Source organism: Dermacentor variabilis, chromosome 3, assembly GCF_050947875.1.
Source record: "Dermacentor variabilis isolate Ectoservices chromosome 3, ASM5094787v1, whole genome shotgun sequence".
Classification (NCBI taxonomy): Eukaryota; Metazoa; Arthropoda; class Arachnida; order Ixodida; family Ixodidae; genus Dermacentor; species Dermacentor variabilis.
This window is the reverse complement of record NC_134570.1, coordinates 19,104,740-19,117,009: the sequence shown is the minus strand read 5'-3', so window position 1 is coordinate 19,117,009 and position 12,270 is coordinate 19,104,740. Positions and strand designations below refer to the sequence as shown.

Sequence of the window (12,270 nt, the reverse complement as noted above, 5' to 3'; positions counted from 1 at the left end):
TTGTTACAGCACAAACACATGCAACCACAAAGTGTCTCGTCCTTCATACTTTGTGGTTGCATGTGTTTGTGCTGTAACAATTTTTATGTCTAGGAAATAAGCTCCTTGATTACATTTTCGCAAACGAAGACTTCGTAAAAGATATATTTGAGAGGCCCGTCATAAGTAACAAGCATAGAGAACAAGAGCGAACAAACAAACACTGCAGAAGGCACCTGGGCACCGCCGGAACTGCAGCAGACGACAGGCGCGAGTCCGTGCCCTGACGTCACGCGAGCGCCGCTCGTAGCGCCACTCTAGGTCGTTCTCAGGGCTAATAGGGAGAGAACGGATAGGCACGCATCCCCTGCCCTCCTCTGAGGTTCGTTATATCTGACAAGTCATTATATCCATATTTGTTATATCAATGTTCAACATCAGTAGCCTTGACACTTCTATACATGAAATAAGTTAGTTTCACTTCTGTAACACTTCATATTGATCAAGATCTTCTTACTTGTCACTACTCAGGTTATGAGTACTAAACCTGCGTCCTTATTCAAACACATAAAATGTGCTTGTGTTTCAGGCTGTCTGCTTGCATCTCACTGTAGCTGGATGTTATGTTATATTCGAGGCACAGAATGGATGTTTTGAGCTTTGGTAACTGAGCCAACGGTGGGGGGATCACGTCGTGTCTGCTTGCAGGTATTTCATGGTGCGGACATGGACGTAGTCTGGCTGCAGCGTGACTTTGGCCTGTACCTGGTGGGGCTGTTCGATACAGGACAGGCAGCTAGGGTGCTCGGCCTGGCCCACTTCTCTCTGGCCTTCTTGCTCAAGCATTATTGTCAGATAGACGCCGACAAGCGGTTCCAACTTGCTGACTGGCGCATAAGGTAACTGGTCCTAACCTTTACACAGCCGATCCCGAGATCACTCTCAGACCCACTCCTCCTACACTCTTTATTGCTCACAAGTAGTACTGTTGCATTGCGTTTTAAGCGCACTAACTGATTTTATCATGCACAACTCATGAACTTAAGAATATTGTGGGCCCATTGTAACATTTATGGAGAAGTCATTTATATACTTAGAACCTTTGTATTAAACTTTTGACAGTAACTGGAGCACATGTCCCTATGCTCTGTCACTTCTTCTTGGAAGGGTAGCCATGGCGAGTCAGTCAAACACTATGAAAAACTGACAAAATGATATTTGTGCGGCCTGCATGCACTAAGAGGCGAAAGAACAAATGAATGTGCGGGCAGCACAGCCACAGCCAGAGGTATAGGGCTTCTGCAAGCTCTTGCATTTTGCCAAATTATTTAGTTCTGCTGGCTCTTGTCTCCTGTTTTTGTTTTAACAAAGCTGTCATGAAGTTGAAACACATAATACCTTGAAAAGTGGTTGTTTTATTTGGATGTATCTTCATTAGAGTCTTAAATATACAGTCTGATGAGGCATGGTCATTAAACCAATTAAATAGTGTACAAGAGTGTTATACTGTGAAAGCTCGTTAATTCGAACTTCAATAATTTGAATTTATGGATAATTCGAACTGTACGATGTGGTCCGGCCAAACTCCACAGAAGTCTATGTATAAAAAAGTCTGTTAATTCGAACGCGAGAAGGTTCCGCCACGGATAATTCGAACTACGCGCCACCATGCCGGCAGCTTGGCGCCTGGCACACGGCCATAAAACACGCCTACTGCCTACACACAAGGCTGCATCGCCTCCGGAACAGAGAGAACGGCGAGAGAAGGCAAAATCGGGAAAAATCTAACCGGCGCGGGATTGACCAGAAGGCAGCGGCGGCTGCCTCTTCTCAGTTCTACGTGACCTCCGAGACTTTTTGCCCGTCGTGAATCTCGGAGGCTTTGCAAGTCTTGTGTAGCTTGCTAATGTTGCGCGGCACATGGTGCAGCAAGCACCAAAACACAGCAAATCAAGTGTGTCGCAGCTGCACTTGCAATCAAGAACCGACAAATCGGGGCCTTCGCCACCTTGACATGTTCAGCGTCTTTGTCTCAGCAGTCTTCATCGGTTGTGCACGTCTGTTTTCAGCTTGGGATGTACCGGCCGTCGTGATTCTTTATGATGGTGTTAAGCCTCGGCTAACATGCTTTCAGTGTACATCAGTGGTGTGACACAGTCAGACCCAGAGCTGCGACTTGAAGATGGCGTGTGCCTGCAGCACACGCCATCACTTTCTGACACGCCAAATTTCTGACATGCCCTACTGCTTCCAAATCGCAGTGTACTGTTGTTCTCCTTCACTTTCGTTAGTTCGAAATTTCGTTAATTCGAACTGAAGCAGCTTCCCCTTGCGGTTCGAATTACCGAGCTTTTACTGCAATTGTGTTCAATTGTAGTAGCAGAATATTTTATTGCCTATGTGCAGCTGTTCCAGGCCCAGTTGGACATCACTATAATAAAGTCACATACATCATGAAATACATTATGAAAGTGCTTTTGTGTGGTACACAATATCTGGGGAAAACATTCTGGATTTACTCTACTACATCCAATAATTTGTTATATCTGTGTTCTCTACATTGAGGTTCAACTTATAATCTTAGTCTCCCTAAGGAGTTAATAGCCTCGAAAATGCCAGTACATTTACTGTAGAATAGTGCATAGTGCTTGCAAAGCCTGGGTATAGACGAATCTCCACTGAAATCTAAGGTCGAAGCAGGTGATCTGTAGAGATAGACAATTTTGTTTAGTATGCTTGATTGAAATGCTGATGCAATTCACTGAACAAAAAGTACTTGCTCACACATATAGTACACACTCATGAACATAGAAAGGCAGATAAATGAATTGGTAATCATGCTGTGCCTTTCAATTTCATTGGCTCATTGGAATCTTGTAACTAGTTAATGGAGCTGCTGCAGAAGTTTAGCGTCCTGAATGATAGTTAATAAAGCCAGACAAAGAACATAAGGGACATGAACTAGCACTGCTAGGCATAGCACACGACGAAGCAGAAAGAGTTAATGTCTTAAAGATGTACAAGCGCAATAAAGTAACTGGATGAAATGAGTGAAAATTTGTGTCCTTTACTGCACTTGGGACAATTTGAACCTATTGTGCTCACAAGTTTTAACTTCATGTTTGTTAAGCAGGAGAAGACATCTTTTATCTGTAGTGTATGTCAACGCTGGTTCAAGTCTTTCAATATCCTTTCAGCCAGGCTAATCTTTAACCCTTCTGCAGATAAAGAAAACTTGCAGCGGTCGATAATTTGTGTTTGTTCTGGTTTTTTTTTTTTTTTTTTTTTGAGATAACTGTAACAATTTATATTTCATTGCTCAAGTAAAGAGCTTTCATTCAGTATTATGCATTCAAAGTGCCAGTTTATGTTCAGTAAAACTTCCTTGTGTGCCGTGTCACTGTGGGAATCCTTTCTTTATTCGCAGGCCCCTGCCACCGGAATTGGTTAATTATGCGCAGTCGGACACTCACTACTTATTGTATATCATGGACCGCCTTAAACATGACCTAGCTGATCGCAGCAATGAAAATGACAACCTGCTACGGTCTGTGTTTGACCGCAGCAAGCAGGTGGCACTTAAGGTGTGTACTGCGTCAGCAACACATGTTTGACACTTGCCTTTTCTTTTTCTAGTGTCTGAAATAGCAATTACTTGGCATTGTAAATACACTTTTATCTTATCACTGATGTCATTAGTATAGTGCCTTCATGGTGCATATTTATCAGGAGCTCAGTTTAGGCATACCGAGCTCTGTGTACACTACAGTTGCCAACTGATAATTCGTACATGCTTAATTATTCGGACAGCTTCATCTGTCCACTGTCCCTATAGAACTAATGTACAAGGATGACCAAAATATCGGACACCTTAGAGCGCGCCTTGCAGTAATTCAGATTCTGACTGTGCAACCGCATGCTAATTTGGTCACCGAGTTAAGCAGAAATAGCAATGCTTTGGTTCTGATATATCGCCGGCATAGTCATTGGCCATGTCCTGGTGCATCCTCGAAACCGAAACTAGGGAAGCCTAGTTGGTCTAGTAGTTGCTGACCGTACGCAAACCATAGGATAAGCCAAGCCATGCCAAACCAAGCCAAGCCACTATGTTATATAGGCTGCATTTGTGATTTGTTGTGCAGGTTCTATTACGTTCATCCAGCGGTTGTTAATTTATGTGTTAAGTAGTGCCATAATCCTGGCGACTTCTTCAAGCAGTTTCAAGTGGTTCTAACTGTACCTTCAATGTTTGCGCTGATGAGGGTGGCAAGGGAAGTGCCAGACAATGACTGTTGCGAGGAAATGGACCGTCAGTCGGCTATCACAGTGTGGTTGGCTTTTGTTTTGTTGCCAGGGGATGAAAATTCAGTGCATGCATCGACTGTACATTTGTATATCTGTAGTGACAGCATGACAGTGGTTGAGATACGAGCCACGATTTTGTAAAAATGCCTTCCACTCGATTCTATGCCACTCTTACATCCACTATTCACGGCTGGCTGAACTCGTGGATAACGCGGACGAGTGTCGCTCTGACCACTGACAAAATGTGAAAGCGTGAAAAGTTAAGGTATCGCTAAAAAATCACGGCCACGGACTATCTAGATGAAAGGCAAGCCTATATGTGCGCAGCAACGCATTGACAAACTTGGGCTGCATTCTCATACAATTACTTTCGCAATATTTTGTGTGATCAGCAACGGACGTGACAATGGGCAACAGCGTTTCGAGCACTTTGAGTGTGCTTGGCACTGTGCCAACAATGATGTCGCTCGTAGATGCCGCTGCAGCTTGCTCTAGTCATGCAAAATGCAAGGTGTTCCCAGAAGTGACATTCTGAAAATATGGCACACCTTTTTTGGCCAGTTGTTAAGTAAGGTCACTTATTTTCTGGTGGATCCAGTATTTTGGACTCTTGATCATTTAGACTTTTTTGCAGTCCTTATTGCATCCAACTTATTGGTTGGCGACTGTAGCTGTAGCAGGAGGACTTCACAGCAGCTGTTATTGTTTCATTTTAACTGTTATGGCAACTGGTGATTTCATGTTTATGAACGAGTATGCCACTGGTGAAAGCTTTGTAACGTGTTAAGCAGTTAAATTTGTTTATGTGCAATGCTGTAAGTGATACAGGATTTGCCCAGCACTTTTTGATAGCATATCTGTGTGCTTCTACGACTTATGCCAACTAGTTGGGCTCATGCCACTATTTGCAAACCATGCTTAGCAAAAATGATGACTGTGACGAGCATCATCAATGTCTCATTTCGATTATGTGAGTTGTTTTGCCATGTGTATGAATCAACAGCTAAAGTCTTAGAGTTGCAGACCTTCTGGTATTTGAGAGGCATTGTGTCTACAGCATTGTTTTTGTGCCTTGACAGATATTAACTCTTTTAAGTTTGCACCTTTGCTGTGAAGAATGTGGAAGTGTGGTTCTACAAGACAATTCTGATCACCTGTAATTCTATAACGGGCCCTAAAACCTTGTACACCCAGCCTTTGCTAATTTGACTTTCGTAAGACACAGGTTAGAGTGCTTTGGGACTTTTGGATCTATTTAAATATATTTCTAGAGAACTAGCGTTGACTAAACAGGAGCTGACTATACTTGGGGATTTGTGCATGTATTGAGGAGACAATAGCAGATTGAACAGCTTACAGTTAACCAGCAGTTGCCAGTGGGTGAATGAGCATAGGGTCTAATCAAAGCACACTTACTAATCTTTCACTACATGCAGCGTTATGAAAAGCCCAGCTACCATGAGCACAGCTACATGGAACTGTACCGCAAGAGCCGCAAGACGTTCAACAGTCGACAGCTGCATGCCTTGTGCCACCTGTACAGTTGGAGGGACCGAACGGCTCGCAACGAGGATGAGAGCACGGGGTGAGTCGGTGCCCCACTGTTTTTTAATGCAGCCTGCCTCCCACAGCTGAAAAATTTTGCCACTCGTCACGATGCATTCGTATACATGTGTGAGTGTTATTGCTTTAGAAAAGTTCTCAAAACTTTCAGGGTTGACTGTTTGGTACCTTCAAAACACAATTAAATCATTTTTATCAATAAGCAGTCAACCAGTCTAAAGAGATGCTGTCAAAATCTGTTATCACATGGGTCGCTAGTGTAGAGATTTCAAGCTGGCAAATGTCTTTTTCTTTTGGGTCTTCTGTTTTACCAAGCCTCCACAGTTGGTGTGCTTGACCTTTTCCATATTTGAGAAGAGTAACTTAGCTATCAAACGTAACTTAGTATTCTCTTTTAGTATCTTTTTAAGTCATGCAGCTAATAAAGAAATCCAAGGAACTAGGTTTTCTTTTTTGTTATTCACAATCATACAGAACAACAGATTATAAAACCAGAGAAAGCAGAGGGGAAGTTTATTGTTCTATCTAAATGAAATGTAGAAATAGTATGGAAAAGTGGAAGCGAAAGTGGATGAAACACAACTTGCTGCAGGTGGGAGCCACGCCCTGCATTATGCGCACAGTGCTTTACCACTTAAGCTTTAGTTTTACTGCCATCTTCCCATTTACTTCCTTGTGTGTTTGTGTATATGTGTACAAGCTTAGCACTAAATGTTAGCCAGCACCTCTTAAGGCCATGGCGGCGGAACAAACTCACTCAGTATGGCATGGCATGAAGATATGCAGAGGTTGTGGATTCCATCACTGTTACCTTGCTGTGTTCCCCTTTTGTTTGCCTTCACCTTAGGGAAAAGCAACAAACAATTGCCCCTACAATTTCTATCAGTCCGCTACGCTTTCCATGGTGCCATTGACTATTGGCCTCTTTGATTGATAACTACACTTAATGAGCATTTCTTGTCTATCATTCGTGTGGATAATTTGCATGTTGCATAAATACAGCAGACCTGCATTGATTCAAACTTTTCGAAAGTACAGATCTTTTAATTATCCTTCGGGCACCACTGCCCTTTAATATAATGTTTTTATTTTGTAATTTGTTAATGCTTGAAGCAGCCCACAAGGCCCACCTTTTGATAATTAAAAAACAATACTCATGCAGTCATCCTGCGACCCGCAAGTGAACTTAAATACTATAGCTGCTTAGTAAAAATGTAAGCTATTAAGTTATGTGGTGATACATCTTTCATGTGCAGTGATCTAATAGAGCTCTTGCGTGCAGATATGTGCTGCCCAACCACATGATCCTGGAGATATCAGAGATCCTTCCAAGGTAACTCTCACACAATACTCACTTCAATAAGCCTCTGCAGCAGTGAATGTAGTTCAGCCAGCCAGTTTGATCATCATGTTGTTTTCATTCTACCAATATTTCTCTCTTTTGTTGTGCTTTTGTAGTTGGCCACACTGGGTGACAGCAAAGGAGTTGTCCAATATTTGCCTCCATACATCTGAGAAAACGCTACAAAGTGACCTTGTGCAACTTAGCTTGTGTATATTTTCAGCTTAGGAAGACATTAAAATTATTTTGTGCCTTTACAAAGAGGCACTTTGTTGTGACACACATCATGTTGCAGACAACATGCCGTGCACAAATTCAACTGCACTCCTTGCAAAACCATTCCAGCCTTCGCTTGGTTGGAGTAGGAGGTAATTTTTACCGTTGTGCATGCATTGGTGCTCAGAATAATTGTCTCTTACGTCTTCACTGTATGCACGGTAAACCTGTGCATGTGTCTGCTTAATAAGGAATTTTCTTGGATGAACAGAGCACTGTTGTGTTCTTGAAGATATGCTTTTGCAAGGAGACTGTACCCATGGACAGCTTTCTATGGCAGAAGGGGTAAGCTTCTCCATATGTATTGTTTGCCAGCTTGTCAGATTTTGGCAATGCTTTCTGTGTCGGTTCCTTAGAGCTGATATTGAATCAGCGTGGCTTCCTACTAGAGATGGTTTTGTGTTTGCCAAAACGCAGAAAACTAAGTGAAAAGTGAAAAAATAAAATTCAGTTTAGTGATCCAAAGCAAGAGGGAGGTTCACAGGAAGACGGAAGCTTGAAATGATGAACAGTGGTAGAACAAGGAATATCGCCGAGGCCAACATTTCAACAAAAGGACTTGTCTTTGTCAGGGCAGCAATGTTTCGTGAGAGCAGTACCATTGCTGCCCTGATCAGGCCAAGTCCCTTTGTCAAAACATTGGCTCCAGCAACATTTGTTGTTTGACAACAGTTGATTGCTTTGCGATTCATATTATGTCTAATTTTAATAAAGTAGTGCTCTAGTAAATAAGATGTTTATGCTTTCTGGTCCCTAGCTTAAACAAGCACTCTTTTCATGAGTGCTGTGATGTTGCATGCATGTTGCACACATGTTGAACACGTGTTGCCTATGTAGCATTCCCTCCATTGTCACATAAAGTTGTATATGAGTAACTGTTGACAGCTCCATAAGTGTTTAGCACGGCACTGATACCCGACTCCTGGTCAGCAGTAGAAAAAGAGTAAAAGATGACAGGAAGAATAATGCATAGAAAAAGAGAAAATTCGCAAGCCTGAGCTGTGAGAAGCTGCCCAAAGAGCACAATTCGCATTCACAAAGTGGAGTGCAGTGTACCCTGCTTTGCCTATCATGTTGTGCAATCGTGATCACCTGAGAGAAGCCAGAGCAGCATAGATTAATGTTGAGACTTCTCTGCCACTACTGTCACTTACTGTTACTACTTTGCACTTGTTGCACGCGATGCGCTGTGACTAATTTGATGAAACCCAGACTTTATCTGCAATCTTTGCTGTATCTCTTTGTCCCAGGGAACAGCAAGGCATTGTAGCCTGCTGCAATCCATGCCCACCTCTTGTGCGACAGAACCTTAATGAGCTGCATGCTATCATCCTGAAAGCTCGAGACGTGCCACTCAACCAGGTCTGTAGTATCCTGTCGCTTTTGCATTTCTTAGGTTTTACCACCTCAAAACTTCATTTTAGAAATTTGGGTCTTTCTGGCCACACCTTGTATATCTAACACTACCTTCACGTATTGTAAGCATACTTGTTTCTAATTATCTGCTACATTAACCTCCTGTTCTTTGATATATGTCATTCCTATGTTTTTTTCACGTGTCAGTTACTACATCTTTATTTACTGATACTATGTAGTATCTATTTAATTTCCTTGTGTTTGACTTGAACTTCAATTATTGTAAGCACCTTTGCTGTATTTGATTATCTGCTTCATTAACTCCATCTGGTCTGATGTGTGTCACTGCTGTGTTGCCATAATCTATTAATTACTATATTGTTAAATTACTAATAGGAGGTCCCCCTGATAGTTATTGTAACTACAGGACCCCCTTCTGTATTAATGATGAATGATTAAATCAATCAATCAAATCAAACCTGTCCACTTGCAGCTTAATAACAGGCACCAGTGTTTGGGTGTCTACAGCACCTCATTGCCTTATACTCTTCAATTTGTTCACCAAAGCAGAAACCTTTGTCACTCACAGTTGTCTTATTCTATATGTGTATTAAAATGCCTGGCTTTCAGCAGTTGTTGCACTTTACCGCTGAGCAAGATGCAGCTGTTTGACTTCCCTCGAATTAGGATTGATTACTTTTCTATTCTAAACGATTGAGCTTCAAGTTGATACAACGCTCACAAAACTAGATTTGAATTCTTGTCAGCTAGGGGACTCAACTCTCATCTCTGTAGTGTGCGTACACTCTGTGTGATATGTGTTGCCTTCCTGTTCCTTCTCCCTCATTCAAGTGGGTGGGTGCAGTGCCCTTTCATTAAGGAGACATTTGCTAACTTTTCTTCCTGTGCACGTTTGTGATGGTGATGATAACGAAAACACTAGCGATGGTTAAGTGTTTGCTGTCAAGCTCTATGATGTGCTGGTGGGTATGCTACTGACTGCTGCTTTCAAGGATTAGATAGAGCACATTCACCAGTGTGATTAAAATGCCACTGTCTATCTTATTTTTGCCAAACTGTCGTAATTATATGCTCCATGGTCGAGCTAACGTTGGCCTGAGCTAACGTCCCAATGTCTATTCCGTGATCTATGCAGTAAACCTGCTTCTTCTGGCACTTTGTGTTTATAGCTTCTTTCTTCTCAAGAAAAAAGGAATTTCGCCAAGTGTACTGAAGACTTTATAATGTAAAGGAAAAACAGTGTTGGAGCAGTATAAGCTTTCATCCATATCTGTAATCTGTCATTACAGCAGAACCCTTGCTGACATGTTCCTGGTTCTTGTGTTTAGCTGTTATGTTTGAAGTAGTAACTTAGCGCGAATAAAACCACTGAAACAAGAAAGACGGACAAGGACAAGCGCTTGTCCTTGTCCGTCTTTCTTGTTTCCATGGTTTTTATTCGCGCTAAGTTACTACTTCAAATATGGATGACCAACTAGCCCAACAGTTAATTCTTCTAGCTGTTATGTCGTGGAAGTGTGGTGCTTTCGCTGCCACCATAAATTGCTGATTGCTGCATCCCCACCTACTATATTGTCATATCATATCGTTTTCGCATTTTATCCTAATTCATGTGCCGAAATTGCACAGCAGGCAAACAATATCTCGTGCCAGTGGACTTCCATTAATTCTACATAGTTTCATTCAAAGTGTTCTAAAGGAAGTGCATGCTGTTCAAGAGTGTAATTTAACTCGAACATAATTGAACCACTTCGTCAAACTGGAGTTGAATTTGCTGAAGTTGTCTGTATGTTGTGCAATGCTATGGCACTGCATGATATACAGTTATAAGATTTTACAGGCTAGGGCATCTTTGTTGGGAGGCTTTCAACATGTGGCTGAAGTGACAGCACTTACTGTGTAAGGTGCCCCATCTCAGTGAAAATCAGGCTGGAAAAATTCAGGAAGGCACGAAAAACAAGCAGTGCTGGCACAACTGTTCTGTAATGTGCACAGCCACATGTGCAGGGGCGTCCTCAACAATCTCACCAAGATCCAGCCAAGCGGACTGTTTCTACGTCAGCCACAACCTCTTCATTACTGGCTGATACACCTCCCGGACCGTCCAAGGCAGCTACAAAATGGCGCAGCGAAAGTCCATCACCATCCTCAAGGGGGATGGACTAAGGCAGTGCAAAAGCTAGTGGTGTGATGTGCCACGGTCATGTGAATGGTGCTGCTGACCAGACGACTGTGTCTAATGCAGTCTCTTTCCAGTCGGAGCACAAAGCAGAAAAATTACAGCACATACTTGATGCTAAACTGCCATCAAGTACTAGTCAATTTGCGAAATGCCATTCAACTGTTGAGAAAAAAAGAAAGAAACTGACGTCATTTCTTGTCTTGTGTTTTAATCTCAAGTGCATAGTCATATGTGCAGATGAGCTGCAGATGTAATGTCTGGCCATTTGCATCGGTGGTCACTGGTTTACTACTTTTAGCAGTACTGTGCCCATATTTTCAATTATTTATTGTTTCAGCTTAGAGTAAGATGTTGTTTCTCACTTGTATTATGTAGTGTGTGTCACTTCTTTAGTACTCATGCTTCAGATGGTTTTCTTGTATATAATGTTGACAAATGTAGCTTATGTTACACCGTAAGTAACATATGCTTGAAGAAAGCAGTGGGACATTTGTATAGGACAAGGAGGAAGGCACACACAACCCAAGTGGTGACTGGCAACAGTAGCCAGCATTTGTTATGCGTCTTTTTTATAATACCCAATAAATTGTTAACTGTTTTTTCAAACATGTTACCAAACCATTTTACCGAGCTTACAGTTCTAGTCATCTATGCCTTGGTTTTACTTGTCATATTTCTGCAGTAATGTCAAGATATTACTGGGCACTGAAAAAAGTCCTTCATGCATGCTTTGTCTGTTGACTTTGTGCTTGAGGATGGGGAAGTGGCATAGATTGGTCAAGAGTGCTACTTGTAGACCCTTAACAGCAGTTAGTATGAAACTGATGACATCACCATCTTGACCTCATGCATGTCACAATGTAAATCTGTGTGAGACGAATGAAATCATTGTCCACCATCTGTCTATCAGTTATTGTATAAGTTATTGTAGAATATGAACCACTAGTAGCTTTTGGAATGCGTTCGAATTCCAACTTGACTGAGGAAATACACATGAATACTTGTGAATACAAGAAGGGGCTCTCTCGTAGGATTTACGCATCACAGAACTACTATGCTCTTTGTCAAGGAGGACATGTGCACAAAGCCATGTTAGTTGTGAGCAGTAGCCACAATGATAACCAAACTAATTGATAGACTTCATACTATTTACTGTGCAAGAACACATGGATGGAATCAAAGACAGGAGGACATATTTCTAATCGATAGACATATGTCCTCAAACACATTATGCAATGTACAATTT

The 12,270-nt window shown here is 41.9% G+C and overlaps 1 protein-coding gene across 2 annotated transcripts in view; it reads left to right on the top strand.

The window, feature by feature from the left end:
- Positions 1–12,270, top strand: part of Rrp6 (exosome component Rrp6) — a 113,716-nt gene that overhangs the window by 78,578 nt on the left and 22,868 nt on the right. For both annotated transcript variants that reach the window (XM_075684382.1, XM_075684381.1), the window contains exons 9-13: positions 688–878; positions 3,407–3,563; positions 5,721–5,869; positions 7,130–7,180; positions 8,716–8,827. In XM_075684382.1, the coding sequence (XP_075540497.1) occupies positions 688–878; positions 3,407–3,563; positions 5,721–5,869; positions 7,130–7,180; positions 8,716–8,827 (660 nt within the window). The remainder of the gene's footprint in view (positions 1–687; positions 879–3,406; positions 3,564–5,720; positions 5,870–7,129; positions 7,181–8,715; positions 8,828–12,270) is intronic.